The following is a 19910-nucleotide window of genomic DNA, read 5'->3' as shown; positions in this document are numbered from 1 at the left end:
CTGCAGAGTTTTCCCAGTGGGGCTCTGCGAGGAAAACCGGTGGCCCATTTTATGAAGCGTGAGGGAAATTCCCATCTGACCGAAAGAGGACAAGAACCCGCCCAGATCAGACTCTTACTGTGAGCTGTGCAGGAGGAGACACATCATCTGAAAACAATTGAGGGATGTCAACTGATTTCAGTAAGTCAATTTAAAGGAATTTGTATAGAAATCATATTTAAAATATAAATAAATAGAGATGTAGAAGGATGGTACCACTAACCTACAAGATAACACAAGGTGTTTTTGAATACCAGGTGTTATTTACATGTATGGGAAGTGGCAAGACTATAGAACCTATAGAGACCATAGCAATCTATTACTATATCAACTATTGACACAATGGATGCTGAGGGACTCTAGATGCTGTAGCGAACATAGATGCTATAGCTATAGGGACTATGGATACTCAGGGACTATAGATGCTCAGGGACCATGGATACTGTAGAGACTATAGATGAACTGCAGAAGATACATATGATGTGGAAGAAGGCTAGACCTAGTCTTAGAGAGAAGACTAGAGCGAGGGCAAGTAACAGTAGCATGCTCTACTGACAGCTGTCTGTAGGCATTTATAAGAGAAATGCACACGTGGTCTGCAGCCACTGGTAGAGAATAGCATAAGGTGCACTCTGTGCTATTTTATATGTATAGTGAAGATATGATGCATAGGAGATAACGGCAGAGAATCGTTGAAGATGCTCATGGGGTAATAAGGGAGATTACAGAGTGTGTTTGGGAATTGTACTATGTGGATGTGAAAGTTGTGTATGGTTGTGTTAGTGGGGAAAAGACGTGTTAAGCTGATTAAAATTTGGATAATAAACTGATTGATTGAAATTTGGATGTTAAGCTGATTGAAATGTGGATAAAAAGCTCAGAGTGAATGAGAGCTGTCAGGGGACTAGCTCCAGTGGGAAAGAGGATTACTGATTCTGTGTGAGCTGAGTTTTCAGATCTATAACATTATCATGGGGTTCTGTCCACCACTGCCCATCGATCTACAGGTTGTGAGCACAGACAGGAGAATACCTATAACGTTATAAAGGGATGCTGTATGGAGATATGAAAGGAGAATATACTGAATATATTTCTGGACACCTAGCCATGGCCCGGGACTGGAAGATGCTTGTCGATATTGGCAACTCATTTTTCCACCTGAGATTGCTTCTACCAACCTGGTACTCTGGTCCCCTTCACGAAAGGCTGTGTACATCATAGAGCTCACAGTCCCGTGGGAAAACTCTGTTGAAGAGGCCTACGAGCGTAAGAAACTGCGTTACACAGAGTTGGCAGCAGACGCAACTCAGCGTGGCTGGAATGCAAAAGTCTGGCCAGTTGAAGTGGGATGCAGAGGATTCGTGGCTTCTTCCACCATCAGGTTGCTGAAAGAACTTGGAATCCATGGACAGGCTCTGCGGCAGACCGTCAGAGCAGTTTCTCAAGCAGCTGAAAGAGGCAGCCAGTGGATCTGGATCAAACGGAAGGACCCTTGCTGGGCTATAACTTCATGACCCCCCACCTGAGAACCCAATTCAGATCCCTCCAACTTAAGGAGGGCATATGAGGTATGCGGTCAGCTGTAGGGCTGGCTCAGGGAAGAGGACGCCCCTGCCTTGCATAGTCCCGTGGGACATCTTAATTGGGCATGGGACACAAGCTAAGTCTTGATCACCCTTTAGCTGGCCACCTTTGATGAGGGTGTTTAGTGATTAAAGGCCGAAACACCCACTGATTCGAAGGCACACTACTGAGGATGTGTCCCAAAATGTACATCTTAACCCAGTCTAAGAAATAAACCTCCCATGCCACTCTGTCAACATCACGGCAAATCTCATGTGAGTGCATTCCATCTATTGGCACAACGGACAGTTTTTAACAATTCGTCCCGTGTTTTATGATTCTGAATATGCTGTTAAATAGAACACTACCGTAGAGGAGGAATTTGTGATGTAGTACAAATGTATAATGGGTTACTAGAGATAAAGTAACATAATATTTGTATAATGGGTTACTAGAGATAAAGTAACATAATATTTGTAGAATGGGTTACTATAGATCTGATGAAGTAGCCGTATAAATAATAATAATAATATACAACTTGCACACCCTCACATAGACGTACGTAAGTGGTGTAAAAAGTATTCTGTTCAGAGTGGTCCCTTTATGGATCATATAATAAAGTTGAGGTTAAAGCATTGTACGGGACTTGACTTACCCCTAACCAATAAAACTATACACGCTTATGAGATTTCCTCCACCCTGGTAATACATTTTGAAATAAGCCCATTCCTTGTTAAATAGAAAATAGAACCAATGATTTTCTGTATGCCAGGTAGAGACTTATTATGGACAGAGAATGCCATCTACAGGGGACTGATAGACAGTGCAACCCAGTTATTACATGTTGATGCCTCCAAAGCATTACATATACATCTTAAAATAATAAACATTTAATAAATATTGAAGGAGAAAGTGAATATCCAACAGAAATGTAAAATAAATATAGAGGATATTTTGAAGGGATACTAAGATGAAAACAATGCCTTCCAATATGGAGAAAGTTATCATGTTTGTTTTGTTTTAAACCTTTCGATAAGGGGAAAAGCAGAATGTTGTTTGAGAGTGATCCGTGTGTTTAAGCAGTAGGGATTGATGTCCGGATGATCTCTGCATGTGTGGTTCCCACCATGAATCGTGGAGGAGGAGGTGTGATGGTGCTTTGCTGGTGACACTGTATGTGATTTATTTAGAATTTAATCCACACTTAACCAGCATGGCTACAACAGCATTCTGCAGCGATACGCCATCCCATCTGGTTTGTGCTTAGTGGGACTATCATTTGTTTTCCAACAGGACAATGACCCAAAACATACCTCCAGGCTGTGTAAGGGCTATTTGACCAAGAAGAAGAGTGATGGAGTGCTGCATCAGATCACCTGGCCTCCACAATCACCCGACCTCAACCCAATTGAGATGTTTGGGATGAGTTGGACCACAGAGTGAAGGAAAGGCCGCTAACAAGTGTTCAGCATGTGTGGCAACTTCTTCAAAACTGTTGGAAAAGCATTCGTCATGAAGCTGGTTGAGAAAATGCCAAGAGTGTGCAAAGTTGTCATCAAGGCAAAGGGAGGCAACTTTGAAGAACCTCAAATAAAAAATATTTTTGTTTTTTAACTTTGTTGGTTACTACATGATTCCATATGTGTTATTTCATAGTTTTGATGTCTTTGCTATTATTCTACAATGTAGAAAATAGTAAAAATAAAGAACAACCCTTGAATGAGTAACTGTGTCCAAACTTTTGACTGGTACTGTACGTTAGAAGCTCAGTAATCAATGAAGACACTGATTTCATCAGAGGCACCAATCTCACCTTGACCTGCTGCTGATATCTTGAAGTTACCAATTACTTCCATTACCTCCATTATTACATCAGAAGGATCAAACTGAAGCAGAGAAGGGAAATGTCCCTTAATGTAATCCAAGGGATTTCCATCAGTTTTCTCTATTTTCTTTGACATAGAGGAACCCATTCACAAAAAAAGTTATTAAATTCACATGAAATAACATGAAATAAATGTATTGGTCACCGACACATATTTAGCAGATGTTATTGCGGGTGTAACAAAATGCTTGTGTTCCTAGCTCCAACAGTGCAGTAGAAAAAACTTCTGGGTAATAATGTAAGAAATAACACACAAAAAAAACAAAACACTGCAAAATTGCTTAGGAGCTAGAAGCAGAGCTGCCGTTGTCTGTCGGCACCATCTTCGCAACTTATCATCAGGATCACTATAGGTGTTATTTTCAACAATAAATTGAGATGGGATAATTGTAAATGCCTTTTTCTTATTCAACAGTTGATTGATGATTTTCCAAGTTGATGTTATATTATTTAGGATTCTTGGAATTTGTTAGTAAATCTATATTTTTTGGGGATATCAATTTGTTCTTATACATTCTGTAATTTGCAGAAATCAGGGGAGAGGACATTTGTGAGAAACTTTTTATACAACTTTGTTTTTAACTGAGGATGTTTTTGCGACCGGTTGCAAACCAAGGTTAACAGAACCCAACTGCTGCTTTTTTACGTGATTTAACTTAGGGAGAGCAGTGGTGAAATACAGAGTTGAAAGATGTGAGAAGTCTGGTAAGCAGACTATATCAGCCTGATTATACACATTTTCCCATGAAATATCATCCATTAACATCTTGAAGCCCTCACAATTAGTTTTGGTCAGAAATGTCAGTATAAAGTTAGCCACATTATTAAAATAATTTGTAAAAATATCAATAAGGGTGGCAGATGAATTGATCACTCTTGTGGGTTTATAGATGAGGGGATACAGATATAAAGTATAAAGTATTTAAAAAGTCAGATGTCAGTGAGTCACTTTTAAATACATTTATGTTGTAATCACCCAATAGAAAACACATTTTATCTTCATTATTAATCAAATCCAAGGTTGATGCAAGGATATAAAAAAAAGCGACCAATGTCAGAATTGGGTGGTCGACAGATGCATCCGATTACCACTTTTTTACCACCCTAAAAAAACAGGAGGGAATTTCTATGAGAAGAGATTCAGCATCACTGTTGTCAGATGTAAGTGCGAGGTCCTCTCACAAATAATTGAAATGTTTATGAACAAAAATGGATATTCCTTCTCCATTGCTATTTTCTTGTCCACCCACCCCTAAAAATCCCACCCGTAATAATTTTTCAGGGTGGGAGGGACATTTTATTGGACCATAATAACACATTTTCGATTGCAATATTGCAATAAAACATTATGTTCAAGAAGAAAACAGTAGAAGTCTGATGTAGTTTCCGCATGCGCGAGGTAAGGTATTGCATGGCAGTCATGGCATAAACCAAGTTCAAGTGCAGCGCTGTCTCTCTAGTAGTTATATACTGTATATTAATAAGTCATACTATAACATTACCAAGGGCACCCAACAGTATATTACAAAATCCTATTATATATATATAGTCAGGTCCATAAGTATTTGGACAATGACACAATTTGCATAATGTTAGCTCTATACGCCGACACAATGGATTGGAAAGGAAACAATCAAGATTTGCTTTAAATATAGACTTTCATCTTTAATTTAAGGGTTTTGTCAAAATTATGGTATGAACCGTGTAGGAATTACAACCATATTTTAGAAGCTCAGGAGTAATTGCAAAAACAAACAATCACAAATTAAATTGTGAATTGTAATACTTGTTTGCAAATCCTTTGCAGTCAATGACTGCTTGAAGTCTGGAAACCATAGACATCGCCAGATGCTGGGTTTCTTCCCTGGTGAGATCATCTGTTCACCTACTCTGCATCTCACAAAAACATGGCATTTGGAACCAAAAATTTCAAATTTGGACTCGTCAGACCAAAGGACAGATTTCCACTGGTCTAATGTCCATTGCTCACGTTTCTTGGCCCAAGCAAATCTCTTCTTATTGGTGTCCTTTAGTAGTGGTTTCTTTACAGCAATTTGACCATCATGGCCTGATTCACAGTCTCCTCAATGAAGCATTTATTTGGGCTCCAATCTGAGGTGCCGTTAATGGCAGATTTCCGAGGCTCGTATCTCTAATTAACTTATCCTCTGCAGCAGAGGTAATTCTGGGTCTTCCTTTCCTGTTATGGTCCTCATGAGAGCCAGTTTCATCATAGCGCTTCATGGTTTTTGCAACTTCACTCATTTTTCGGTGGTTACTACATGATTCCTTGTGTTATTTCATAGTTTTGATGTCTTCACTATTATTCTACAATGTAGAAAACGAGTAAAAATTAAGATAAACGCTTCAATGAGTAGGTGTCTCCAAACTTGCTGGAGGATGTTGCAGGCAGCAGAACTTTCTCCATGGCGTCTCCAGACTCTGTCACGTGCTCAGTGTGAACCTGCTTTCATCTGTGAAGAGCACAGGGCACCAGTGGTGAATTTGCCAATCTTGGTGTTCTCTGGCAAATGCTAAACGTCCTGCACGGTGTTGGGCTGTAAGCACAACCCCCACCTGTGGACGTCGGGCCCTCATGGAGTCTGTTTCTGACCGTTTGAGTAGACACATGCACATTTGTGGCCTGCTGGAGGTCATTTTGCAGGGCTCTGGCAGTGCTCCTCCTTGCACAAAGGCGGAGGTAGCGGTCCTGCTGCTGGGTTGTTGCCCTCCTATGGCCTCCTCCACGTCTCCTGATGTACTGGCCTGTCTCCTGGTAGCACCTCCATGCTCTGGACACTACACTGACAGACACAGCAAACCTTCTCGCCACAGCTCGCATTGATATACCATCCTGGATGAGCTGCACTACCTGAGCCACTTGTGTGGGTTGTAGACCCCGTCTCATGCTACCACTAGAGTGAAAGCACAGCCAGCATTCAAAAGTGACCAAAACATCAGCCAGGAAGCATAGGAACTGAGAAGTGGTCATCACCTGCAGAACCACTCCTTTATTGGGGGTGTCTTGCTAATTGCCTATAATTTCCACCTGTTGTCTATTCCATTTGCACAACAGCATGTGAAATTTGTCAGTGTTGCTTCCTAAGTGGACAGTTTGATTTCACAAGTGTGATTGACTTGGGAGTTACATTGTGTTGTTTAAGTGTTTTCTTTATTTCTTAGAGTAATATATATATATATATATATATATATATATATAGTGTATATATATATATATATATATAGTGTATATATATATGTAGTATATATATATATAAACTCAGCAAAAAAATAATTGTCCCTTTTCAGGACCCTGTCTTTCAAAGATAATTCGTAAAATCCAAATAACTTCACAGATCTTCATTGTAAAGGGTTTAAACACAGTTTCCCATGCTTGTTCAATGAACCATAAACAGTTAATGAACAGGCACCTGTGAAATGGTCGTTAAGACACTAACAGCATAGACAGTAGGCAATTAAGGTCACAGTTATGAAAACTTAGGACACTAAAGAGGCCTTTCTACTGACTGAAAAACACCAGAAGAAAGATGCCCAGGGTCCCTGCTCATCTGCGTGAATGTGCCTTAGGCATGCTGCAAGGAGGCATGAGGACTGCAGATGTGGCCGGGGCAATAAATTGCAATGTCCGTACTGTGAGACGGGACAGACAGCCGATCGTCCTCGCAGTGACAGACCATGTAACACCTGCACAAGATCGGTACATCCGATCATCACACCTGCGGGACAGGTACAGGATGGCAACAACAGTGCTCAGACTGTCTGCATTAGGCTGAGAGAAGCTGGACTAAGGGCATGTAGGCCTGTTGTAAGGCAGGTCCTCACCAGACATCACCGGCAACCTATGGGCACAGACCCACAGTCGCTGGACCAGACTAGCAAAAAGTGCTCGTCATGGTTTTGTCTCACCAGGGTTGATGGTCAGATTTGCGTACATGGTCGAAGGAATGAGCATTACACCAAGACCTGTACTCTTGAGCGATTTGGAGGTGGAGGGTCCTTCATGGTCTGGGGCGGTGTGTCACAGCATCATCGGACTGAGCTTGTCACTGCAGTGTTGATATTGCCTGTGTTACAGGGAAGACATCCTCCTCCCTCATGTGGTACCCTTCCTGCAGGCTCATCCTGACATGACCCTCCAGCATGACAATGCCACCAGCCATACTGCTTGTTCTGTGCGTGTTTTCCTGCAAGACAGGAATGTCAGTGTTCTGCCATGGCCAGCGAAGAGCCCGGATCTCAATCCCATTGAGCATGTCTGGGACCTGTTGGATCGGAGGGTGAGGGCTAGGGCCATTCCCCCCAGAAATGTCCAGGTACTTGGTGGAAGAGTGGGGTAACATCTCACAGCAAGAACTAGCAAATCTGGTACAGTCCATGATACACTGCAGTATTAAATGCAGCTGGTGGCCACACCAGATACTGACTTACTTTAACCCCCCCTTTGTTCAGGGACAAAGTATTCCATTTCTGTTCGTCACATGTCTGTGGAACGTGTTCAGTTTATGTCTCAGTTGTTGAATCTTATGTTCATACAAATATTTACACATGTTAAGTTTGCTGAAAATAAACAAATTTGACAGTGAGAGGACGTTTCCTTTTTTGCTGAGAGATATATATATATACATATATATACACACACACACATTTTTAAATGCCATTGTCATCAAATGTTTTTTATTGAGGTTATACATTTTTTAAATTCAAGTTGGTTACAATTGTACTGAGACTTTGCGCTGCAGACACTGAACAAAAAAAATGGGAGGCTAATTCATCACTTAACATAAGGGGATAAGAAGGGGAAATTACAATGATTAGAAACAAAAGAGATTAAAATAAATGGATAGTCTAGAAGAAGTCCATGTCATCAGGTGCATCCAGGTCACGGTATTCAATGATGTTGCGTGGATCTCCCCGAGACATTCTGAAGGAAACAGCCAGGATGCAGTGTAAAGAGGCACAGCATAGAAATAGGAAAGATTGAGAGAAATTAAGAGGTTTCTAAACATAAGTCTGTCATAAGCAGAGGAAAGATTTTTTTTTTAAACTAATTTTACCATGCAACACATACTCATTTACAGCAACAACCTGGGGAATAGTTACAGGGGAGAGGAATGAGCCAATTGGAAGCAGGCAATGATTAGGTGGCCATGATGGTCAGATTGGGAATTTAGCCAGGACACCAGAGTTAACACCCCTACTCTTATGATAAGTGCCATGGGATATTGGTGACCAGAGTCAGGACACCCGTTTAACGTCTCATCAGAAAGACAGCACCCTACACAGGACAATTTTTTAGACCAGAGGAAGAAGTGCCTCCTACTGGCCCTCAAACACCACTTCAAGCAGCATCTGATCTCCCATCCTGGGACTGACCAAAACCAACCCTGCTTAGCTTCAGAGGTAAGCCAGCAGTGGGATGCAGGGTGGTATGCCACTGGCCGAAGAGAATGGTGCGGTATTCGTCCCTAACTGACAATGGTCTCACCTGTTGTTGCGGGGTTTATTAGGGTAGCCACCACCCTGTCCACGGAAGTTGTCATAGTTACCCCGACCGCCCCCATACTGGTTTGGTGGGTAAGGAGGTCCACCTTGGGAAGAGTAAGGTACAGTATGTGTGTCATGTCAGAACAGAACACATGAGAGCTGCAACCAAATTAATTACATAGTTGTGGTAAACTTAAATTTGTTAAATTCTCAGGATAAGTGGTGATGTAAAAAGGGCTTAATAAATCAATGTGATTGATAATAGGATAGGAGATGAGGCAGAGGCTCACCTCCGTAACCCATGACAGGAGGACGAGGCTGGCCGGGACCGAAGCCCATGAGGCCCTGGGGAGGGAAGGGCATGCCTGGAGAAAGAACTCCTACAGAGAGATGGAGAGAAACAGAGTCAGTGGAAAAATACACACCTAGATTCAATGATACAGCTACACCTAAACTCTTCTAGAAACATTTGCTCCCCGGGTGGCCTTTTCAGGAGGATGTCACATTACAGAACGTTTGAATACAAAATGTATGGTGTAGAACAAATATGATTGTCAGCGCTAGTCATTCTATTTCTATGTGCAACGTGTCCCTCACCCTGTCCTGGGCCAGGCGGAGGAGGTGGCTTCATCTCCGGGAGGGAAGGTCGCTTAGCATCCATGAGGAAATTGTTGAAAAACACCACCTCCTTTTTCACCTCGTCAATTTTGTCCCCGTGTTTGTTCAGGATGTGCTTGCGCACAAACTCTGGGCCCTGGCCAGCAGATGGAACAAATTAATTCACATTTTAATCTGCACCACACCACACATCAGACCAGTACATGCTTAATGCTCTTTGGATATGCAATATTTCTGTTTGACAATTAACTTCCATCCTAACAGACACACACCTTGAACTTCTTGCCACTGAGGGGGCAGAGCCACTTGTCCTTGCCCAGCTCCTGGGTGTTTGCCGACACAAACTTCTCCACCTCATGCTCCGGGTCCTTCCGGCCCATCTTGCCTGCCTCCTCCTCTGATAGCTTCTCCTTCACACTAAATAGGGGACTCAGCCTCTCCTCAAATGTCTTCTGCCACTCCAACACTGAGTGCATGATAGGGGGAGGAGAGTCAGTCAGTCAATAGTGTGTCAATGTATGATGCAGCTATCTCAAATGTGTGCCTAGCCAGTGTTGAATATTACAGTAGTGTCCTGCTCACCTTCCCCGTGTGTGATGCGGTTGGGAGGGATGGGCCCACGCACATGGATCATGCCACAGCGGTTGGGCATCTCATCCTCGCTGGGGTACTCGCAGTTGTTGTAGTAGTCAATGGAATGGACAATACGCAGGTACAAGAGAAGACGGTCCAACACCTGGGAAGAGATGAAGGAAATCAAGTCAAGATAATGTACTTTTTCCTTTTCATTTGACCACTTTAGTGTCAGACAAAACCCAAACATTTCACTGCATAAAAATAATGTAAAGCTGCTGTGTGCCAAGGCAGATGGATGGACCTTGACCAGCGTGTCATCCCTCTCCACAGTGATCTCGGCTGGGTTCCCCTCCTTGCTGCCCTCCTCTGCATCAGCTCCGCCCACACTGCCCAGTAGCTCCTCTTCCTCAGCGCTCACCTCCTCTATCAAGTAGTCAGTGATGTTCTTCAGGATGGGGTTCTGAGCCGCCATCTGATACAACCACACAATACAGGATTATACATCCAAGAAACTGATAAGTTCATGATACATACTGCAAAGATGACAAATTGCTTTCAGTGTCTTGTACCTCCACAGCAGACACATTATCTCCCCGGGCCTTTTGGCTCCACAGCCTGCCTCTGTCGTCCAGAGAGTGGATGAGTTTGGCTGACAGTTTGATGTCATTGCGCAGCACCTGTTTGTGCTGGGTGATGCCATTGATGTTGCGGACCCTCCGGGCTAGGTCTCTGTTCACCCCCGGGGCCAGCTCACAGTCACGCAGCTACACACAGTAAAGAGGACACATACAGGGTCAGAACACTTACTAACCAGCTGTGTGACTCAAGTGCCATATCTTGCTCATCATCAGGTTCCAGTACTGCCTAATGTTGTAGTCTTGAAAGGTTGTTAAACTCACTCTGATGTTCTGGAGGTTCCAGCAGGTCTCCTTGATGTTGACACTACGGTCAAACGTCACCCAGCAGCGTCGGAAGAACCTGAGGTGAATGACAGACATTACATTTTCAACCGTCCACTACAGTCCATTAGCAGCAGACAGGGTCCAGCTGTGGATGTGGTCACGTGGAAGGGGAACTAACCTGCGCTCCGGTTGGGGATCAGACAAGCACACTCTCATGAACCCAGGATATCTCCGACATAGCTGAGGGAGGCAAAAACAACAGGTTAGTTCTTCCTCCTGGATGCCTCCAGTCATTGTGTGTGTGGGTAACAGCTGTATCTGAGAGTCCCTTGTATCAATGTAACTTCAGAGTAGAATGTCATTCTGACAGTCCATACAAGTGTTAAGTGTGTTTGTACAGTCAAATTGCTTAAACTCACAGCTATGATCTCAGCCTTGGAGATTGTGGGGGCGATGCTCCTCATGAATAAAGAGCAGGTCCTGTGGAGAGGCCTGGGTCTCAGGGGCTGGTCCTCCTTGGGTTTCTTCTCCTCTGGTTTCTCCCTCTCTCTCGCCCTTTCCTTTGGTTTCTCCTCTTTGCTTTTCTTACCGTCAGCTACACAATGAGTGGAGCAGAGAAGTCATTACCTTACCAAAAATAAACTGCTCAAAAAAGGGAACACTAAAATAACATCCTAGATCTGAATGAATGAAATCTTCTTATTAAATACTGTTTTCTTTACATAGTTGAATGTGCTGACAACAAAATCACACAAAAATTATCAATGGAAATCAAATTTATCAACCCATGGAGGTCTGGATTTGGAGTCACATTCAAAATTAAAGTGGAAAACCACACTACAGGCGGATCCAACTTTGATGTAATATCCTTAAAACAAGTCAAAATGAGGCTCAGTAGTGTGTGGCCTCCACGTGCCTGTATGACCTCCCTACAACGCCTGGGCATGCTCCTGATGAGGTGGCGGATGGTCTCCTGAGGGATCTCCTCCCAGACCTGGACTAAAGCATCCGCCAACTCCTGGACAGTCTGTGGTGCCACGTGGCATTGGTGGATGGAGCGAGACGTGATGTCCCAGATGTGCTCAATTGGATTCAGGTCTGGGGAACGGGCGGGCCAGTCCATAGCATCAATGCCTTCCTCTTGCAGGAACTTCTGACACACTCCAGCCACATGAGGTCGAGCATTGTCTTGCATTAGGAGGAACCCAGGGCCAACCGCACCAGCATATGGTCTCATAAGGGGTCTGAGGATCTCATCTCGGTACCTAATGGCAGTCAGGCTACCTCTGGCGAGCACATGGAGGGCTGTGCGGCCCCCCAAAGAAATACCACCCCACACCATGACTGACCCACCGCCAAACCGGTCATGCTGGAGGATGTTGCAGGCAGCAGAACGTTCTCCACGGCGTCTCCAGACTCTGTCACGTTTGTCACATGTGCTCAGTGTGAACCTGCTTTCATCTGTGAAGAACACAAGGCGCCAGTGGCGAAATTGCCAATCTTGGTGTTCTCTGGCAAATGCCAAACGTCCTGCACGGTGTTGGGCTGTAAGCACAACCCCCCCCTATGGACGTCGGGCCCTCATACCACCCTCATGGAGTCGGTTTCTGACCGTTTGAGCAGACATGCACATTTGTGGCCTGCTGGAGGTCATTTTGCAGGGCTCTGGCAGTGCTCCTCCTTGCACAAAGGCGGAGGTAGCGGTCCTGCTGCTGGGTTGTTGCCCTCCTCCACGTCTCCTGATGTACTGGCCTGTCTCCTGGTAGCGCCTCCATGCTCTGGACACTACACTGACAGACACAGCAAACGTTCTCGCCATAGCTCGCATTGATATAGCATCCTGGATGAGCTGCACTACCTGAGCCACTTGTGTGGGTTGTAGACTACGTCTCATGCTACCACTAGAGTGAAAGCACAGCCAGGAAGCATAGGAACTGAGAAGTGGTTTGTGGTCACCACCTGCAGAACCACTCCTTTATTGGGGGTGTCTTGCTAATTGCCTATAATTTCCACCTGTTGTCTATTCCATTTGCACAACAGCATGTGAAATTTATTGTCAATCAGTGTTGCTTCCTAAGTGGACAGTTTGATTTCACAGAAGTGTGATTGACTTGGAGTTACATTGTGTTGTTTAAGTGTTCCCTTTATTTTTTCGAGCAATGTATATTTGAATACTAGAATTTGTGAAAACAGTGACCCCAATGCAGTGCCTTCATCGCTCACCTTCACCCTCTTCTTCCTCTTCATCCTTGTCCTCCCCCTCCTCCTTTTCCTCATCGTCCTTGTCCTCCCCTTCCTCCTTTTCCTCACCCTCATCCTCCTTCTCTGCATTTTTATCAGAGGAATGATGGGAGTTGGAGTCCGAATCGGAGTCACTCTCAGAGGCACTGGCCTCATCTTCACTGTCTCCACTGTGCTTCCGCTTCCTCTTCTTACTCAGCTAACACACACATGGGAAGGAAAATAGGTGGTGGTAAAGGTCAATAGATCCATCACTGATTCAAATCAATTAGCCCAAATTCTAACTTGAGTACTGTTTTAGTGCAAATTTCCCACCGTCATCGATGCAAGTTAGGATTTGGCCCATTAAGAGCAGCACATTCTAAAAGTCAGAAAGACAGACTAAGACACATGGACGCTAAACACTAACCTTCTTCGGCTCAGGCACAACTTCTTTGCTTTTCACCTCTTTTTCTCCTTTCTCTTCTCCCCCACTCCCTTCAGCTGCTGCTTCACCACCACCGTTTGCCCCCTTCTCCGTGCTGCAGGCATCACTCTCCCCCTGTGGCAGAATTTGCTACATCAATGACTAGTTGACAAGCATTTCACTACATCTGCAATAACATCTGCTAAATAGGAGTATGTGACCAATAGAATTTGATGACTCCCTGTCTCGAGGGTGAAGAATAGAGCAGGGCAAAGAAAAGGTGGTTACGACAAGACAGCATACATTCTCTTTGTCAGCTGGGGGTTTGCGGTCATTGTCCTGATTCTTATCCTTGGGCTCCTCTTTTTTGGGGGGTTCAGTTCCAGGACCAACAGCTGCCGCCCTGTCAGCTCTCTCCCTCTCCTCCTCTTCCTCAGATGGAAGCTCCAATATACGCAGGTCATGATCTGTCCCTCCCTCCATCTTTATCACCGCTGAATGACAGAGGGAGGACAGGGGTAAGGACACTGGTCACCAACCGGTCGATCGCGATAAAGCCTTGCATATCTATTTTTGTCTTATTCATTTCATGCTGTTGGCAGTAAGTGCACTAGCTGCCATAGTGCTGGCATAGTGAAGTGTTCCCAGTTTGAACCATTTCATGTGTCTGAAGGTAAAACTGTGCCTACCCGGCAGCCCCAGGGAGAAAAATCAAGATAACTGCAGACACTGGTCTGAGCTTCCTTATGTAAAGACTAAAAAGAAGCATCAAACGCACAGCAAAGTTGATACTGTGAGATTTAAACCATGACTAAAGAGAGTGTCAATGAATACAGCAAAGACCTGCTGTTTTTACAAGGAAGTTCACATTTAAGTTATTCAACACTTCACCGTCAAACACTTTGTTCAACACTCTTATAAGTCATTAAATGTGCTTCTCCCTACTTCCACTTACAACCAACACTGCAGTTGCAAAGCATAAGTAGCAAATTGTATAGATAAGCTTGCGTTATTTTTATCAGCTTGTCTTCAATATTAAGAAATATTAAACTTTCTCTGGTCATAAGAGTAACAACATGAATTGGTGCATGGGGCAGAAATAATGCAGTGCGACTCGAGTTGCCATTAGCTGGAATAATGTGTGTCTTTTTGGTCAGTCTCAGGGGAGGGACGGTGAGAGGAAGCCTTAGACGCAGGCCATCAGTACATTTTTAAAAAACAAATTATGCTCACTCAGCTGTGCCTCAAGTAATACAACAAATTATATATTACCAGTGTGATTTTTGCATTTTTAAATATAATTTCAAAATGGTCTGAGAAAAACATTGAACCACCCTCATTGCTACAGAACTGTTTTTAAATAGGTTCATGTTGCATAGGCGTACATTTTTTAAGCCAGTTTACAAAATTGTGAATGGTAGAACTTGGCTTGCATTTTGACTCAGAAAGTGATATTGAATCATAAAAGGTTTGGTGACCACTGGGTTAGGATATATAACCTGTTGAGGTAACTAAACCTACCAACAAATAACACCCATCCTGACACTGCTCGAAACTAAGGTTGACATCCAAGTACTCTGCAAGAGAGCCGAATGAAGCCATGAGAGAGGTCTCCCACTGCCACCCACCTCCAACCACACCCACTACTCTACCTGCATCCAAGACCTTCATGATGGCCTGGGCCTTCTCCATGTCCAGGGAGACGGTGTCGAACCAGCTGTTCTCCATCAGGAATATGTAGACATTCAGCCGGTTCTGCAAGCCACTGTGGGCCTCAGCCTTCCGCCGGCCCGCCTCATCCGGGTGGTATTTGGATCTGAACCTGAGTTCACAACAATGTCCCCAAAAGAGCACGGGAGAGAGACAGGGCAGGGATGGAGGGGAGCAGAATGTTAGAGAATGTCCTTGTATGTATGGCCAGGCCAAATAAACTGGCCTACAGCAATGAACTGTGACTAATATACTGCCATTCTATACCCAAACACTAAATCAAATTTAAAAAACAAAATTAAAATACTGGAGGACAACTTTTTTCTGAACGTTCCTGTAACCTACAATGTCTTATTTTGGGGGAACACAGCATCAATTAAATCCAACTACAATATATACTCAAAAGTAGGTGGACACCACTTCATATTAGTGGATTAGGCTATTTCAGCCACACCCGTGCAGACAGGTGTAGAAAATTGAGCACACAGGCATGCAATCTCCATAGAGATGACATTGGCAGTAGAAGAGCTCAGTGACTTTCTCCCCCCCCCCTTTTCTCCCCAATTTTGTGGTATCCAATTGTTTTTAGTATCCTATCTTGTCTCATCGCTACAACTCCCGTACGGGCTCGAGAGAGAGACGAAGGTTGAAAGTCATGCATCCTCCGATACACAACCCAACCAAGCCGAACTGCTTCTTAACATCAGTGCCCGACCTCACTAATGCTCGTGGCTAACTGGGAGCTAGTCCCCCGCAGCAATGTTCCAACATCTAGTGGAAACACTTCCGAGAAGAGTAGAGGCTGTTATAGCAGCAATGTGTGAAGCAACTCCATATTAATGCCCATGATTTTGGAATGAGATGTTCAACAAGCAAGTGTCCACATACTTTTGGTTATGTAGTGTATCTAGGTCCACTCAAGTGACTGGCATATGAAGAAACACTTTTGTTTTGCACCTGGAAATGCTCTGGTGTCCTACTGTGGATTCTTCACAAAGTTTGAATGGTGTTGTGTTTGTGTGTGAGTATAGCCGTTTGTGAAACATATCAGGATGCTTTAGGTCAACGCACCAAAAATAACTCAAAGGCAAAGGGGACACAGATATTCAAATAAAATAACATAACAGTTTAGAATTTTACAGTTCAGAAGAGCAAATTTGCCATGGAGTGGACAAAATTTACCTTTTTTTCTCCCAGTATAACAACACATATATACTGAGAGGGGTCTCTTCTGTAAAAATGGGCTCCACTTCACCCCCCTACTGTGTTTGTGTGCGCACACAATTTCATTTTCGGTTTTGGGATTCGATTTGATCCAAATATGAAAACAAAAATGGGGGAAAAAAGCATCACATACTAAAGAAAAGAAAATATTTCCATGCGCGCAAGTGGTTTATTTGTCTGTCTAGCTAGTATCCCTGGTACTGTACGTCTAAAAGCAACTGCATTGTGCGCAGTGCAAACCCTAGCTGTCTAACAACGATTCCTGCGAGGAGTTCCAGTTTTTCCTCATCTTCAAAAACCTTGTTGTGAAGGGCGGGGGAGGAGTGGGAGGGAAGAAGGTTTGGTTAAGTTAAAAAAAAAAATAACATTGACATTGTATCATAATCCCTGGACACACTTGTGTAAAGTGTGATAAGCAAAACCGACAAACTGTGTCAACTGATAATCCAAATCAGACTCACTTAAGAGCCAAATCTTTATCCTGTACTGTTTACTAGCTAGGCTATTTACTGACCTCTCTATTCATGATGGTAACCGCCCAGCATTAACCAACTATTCTTATCTAAAGGTGGCATGGTATGCACGATAAGCCTGCCCAAAATACCAAGTATTATCTTAACACTTTCAATAAGATCAAAATCGTTATATAAAAATAGCTTGAATTAAGCATGTTCAGGATGTTTTAAATACACCCATTGAACTATACCCTTTTATAATAATAACCAACTAAAAGTCTTGTATGCCTTGATAATGCAACCTGTCAAATATAGGCCTAACGTCTTCCACAAACTATACTGTCTTTACCAAGCTATTAACGAATAGCTCCGATAGCGCCAGATCCATTTGACTGACAATTTCTGTGAATAGAATGGTTGTCAGTGTTGCCAGCCTAATTCACAACAAACTGATCATGAATACTAATAATAGAGCAGCAAAGGCTATGATAATCGTACCACTCTTCATCTTTGTGCGCAAGGAAGAAGTCCTGCATCTGCTGCCGTCGGAAGTCTATCTTGTACTCATTATAACGTTTGACTGCCTCGGTCTCATCCACAGAGTCATCCAGGGACAGAAGGAACTCCTTAAAGCTCTTCATCACCGGAGGTGGCAGGCCCAGATCCATATCATGGATGTTTCCTAGCCTAGTAGACAAATGACAGGGTTAAAAATAGTGTGAGATAACCAGTTACTTAGAAATTTTGACTAACTAAGGGCAAGCTAATCTATTGGGTGGAACAGTCACAGCTCCAGTCAAGGACATGGTTTCATTTTATTGTCGTCTGCTTTCCACAGATGACAAAGTCTGCATGAACAGGTTGGTTGTGCCCAGTCTACCCTCCTCACCTTGCCTGGATGGGTATGCCATGGTGAGGCTGCATAAGATGAAGGTCAGGGTGGCCCCAAGGCTGTGGAGGGGCGTAGCTGGGGCCTCCGCCACCACCGTAGCCCAAGTCATACCCACCATGGTAGGGATCTCCTCCATGGTCATCCCTGATCAAAACAGAGGGAAGATTAACTCAAACATTGTGTACAGCAATGTAGGTAGTGTAGATAAATGTGATTCTCACCAATCTCTCCTCATGCGTTTCTGTTGGGGACTCATGTCGTGCCTGGGTGGGGAGAACCTCTCCCTGCGGCCTCTCTCGTAGTCCCGATACTCCCCCCGGCTACGCCGCTCCCTGCCCCTGTCCCACTCCCTTGCAGATGGGCGCCAGTAAACGGAAAGAACAAAAAGATACATGTGAAACACCATGCATGTATGACATGGATTGGAATTGTTCTCACTAATTTCAAAAGTTGCTTCCAATGTGTCATTATTTCTCTTTTGTTTTATACAAGTATATTCCCTCTTCCTCACCTGTCATTCCAGTCATCCCTACGCCTTTCCTCTCTCTCTCGGGAGCGGTCATAGTTGTCGCTCCTCTCACGACGGAACTTGTCTCTCCTTCTGCGATCATATTCATCATCACTGTCCGCCATCACCCTAAAAATGTAGGTCTGTAGACAAATAGCATAAACATTAAAACGTTAAGTAGCTAACGGCAGCAAACAAATGAAATCGAACGGGCCACAGTAATCAAGCTAATATAATCATCATAATTTGTTAAACACCAACATTACGTTGTCCTTAGCCAAATGTGTGTAGCAAAGCAAACCTCCTGATTGAGTTATGCTACTGTGAGTCACATGACCAGTTAGCTAACCAACATCTTACATGGCATTTCAAGTAGCTAGCTAGCCGTTTATGTAGCTAACGTTAACTAGCTAGCTTGAATATCTGTTTTTCGAAGTCGGTTTAGTGAAGCTAGCTACTTCTTTCTCCATTGTAGGCTAGTCGTAGTTTAATTAGGTACTTCCAATTTACTGCTAGCTTAGTTTACATGTTCATAGTAGCAAGCTAAAGTTAGCTTAGCTAGCGTCCCCAGCACTGTAATTTAGCTTTCTAACTAGCCGCGTTAGTTGGAAGCTAGCTAGTACCGGTAGACGCAAACAAAGCAAGGTCGGTACTTTTACTAGGCCGTTGTATTTTACGTGGTACAAAACATATGCTGTTACTTTCTTTACATAACATCAGCTTTAGCATACATCTCGTGACAGCATGAAATGAAACTTTATGGAGGGTAAATTACCTGTCAATAAATCACGTTATTTTAGCAATCCTGCGTGGTCTCTTAATGGCGACGCCGTTAGACAGGAAACACATTTCCCGGAAGTTGGAAGACACGTTCAAACTGCATATTTAGTGAAGCATATAGCCAAACACACAGGTTTAAGAACAAAAGAACAATAAAACATATAATAAAAATAACTTTTACAAACTTCAAAAAGGTCTTATATCCATTTAATTACACATATGTAGGTTGAATGCTTCAAAGCCAACATATGAATTTCAGGGGACGTTAATAATTGCACAAAAATATAAACCATAAAGGGTTAGTTTTCAAAAATATACAATGAACAAAAATAAAACACAACATGTAAAGTGTTGGCCACATGTTTCATGAGCTGAAGTAAAAGATCCCAGAAATTTTACATGAGCACAAATGCGTATTTCTCTCAAATTGTGTGCACAAATTTGTTTACATCCTTGTTAGTGAGCATTTATTATTTTCCAAGATAAACCATCCACCTGACAGGTGGTGTGCGTGTGACTCAGATCACAGGGCTGGGACCACCAGGCTACGTGATCCTGTCTGGTCCCATACTGTGTGCTGTAGCCAACTCCTCTATCATTGGCATG

At 43.4% G+C, this 19910-nt stretch overlaps 1 protein-coding gene across 1 annotated transcript; it reads right to left on the bottom strand.

Annotated features, from left to right (window-relative positions):
* Positions 1-8160: 8160 nt before the first annotated feature.
* LOC135550613 (serrate RNA effector molecule homolog) lies at positions 8161-19398 on the bottom strand. Its single transcript, XM_064981594.1, has 20 exons — positions 19300-19398; positions 18529-18667; positions 18238-18382; positions 18014-18160; positions 17623-17811; positions 15388-15557; positions 14039-14229; positions 13739-13870; positions 13312-13528; positions 11508-11683; positions 11267-11328; positions 11086-11164; positions 10756-10950; positions 10488-10658; positions 10193-10346; positions 9883-10076; positions 9590-9746; positions 9283-9372; positions 8994-9096; positions 8161-8429 (listed from the first exon to the last, which is right to left on the bottom strand). Exons 2-20 carry the CDS (start codon positions 18647-18649, stop codon positions 8354-8356), a joined length of 2769 nt encoding a protein of 922 aa, XP_064837666.1. The 5' UTR covers positions 18650-18667; positions 19300-19398; the 3' UTR covers positions 8161-8353.
* Positions 19399-19910: the final 512 nt, after the last annotated feature.

This window comes from Oncorhynchus masou, chromosome 12 (genome assembly GCF_036934945.1).
Source record: "Oncorhynchus masou masou isolate Uvic2021 chromosome 12, UVic_Omas_1.1, whole genome shotgun sequence".
NCBI lineage: Eukaryota > Metazoa > Chordata > Actinopteri > Salmoniformes > Salmonidae > Oncorhynchus > Oncorhynchus masou.
Note: the sequence above shows the minus strand (reverse complement) of the source record. Positions and strands in the feature narration are given on the sequence as shown.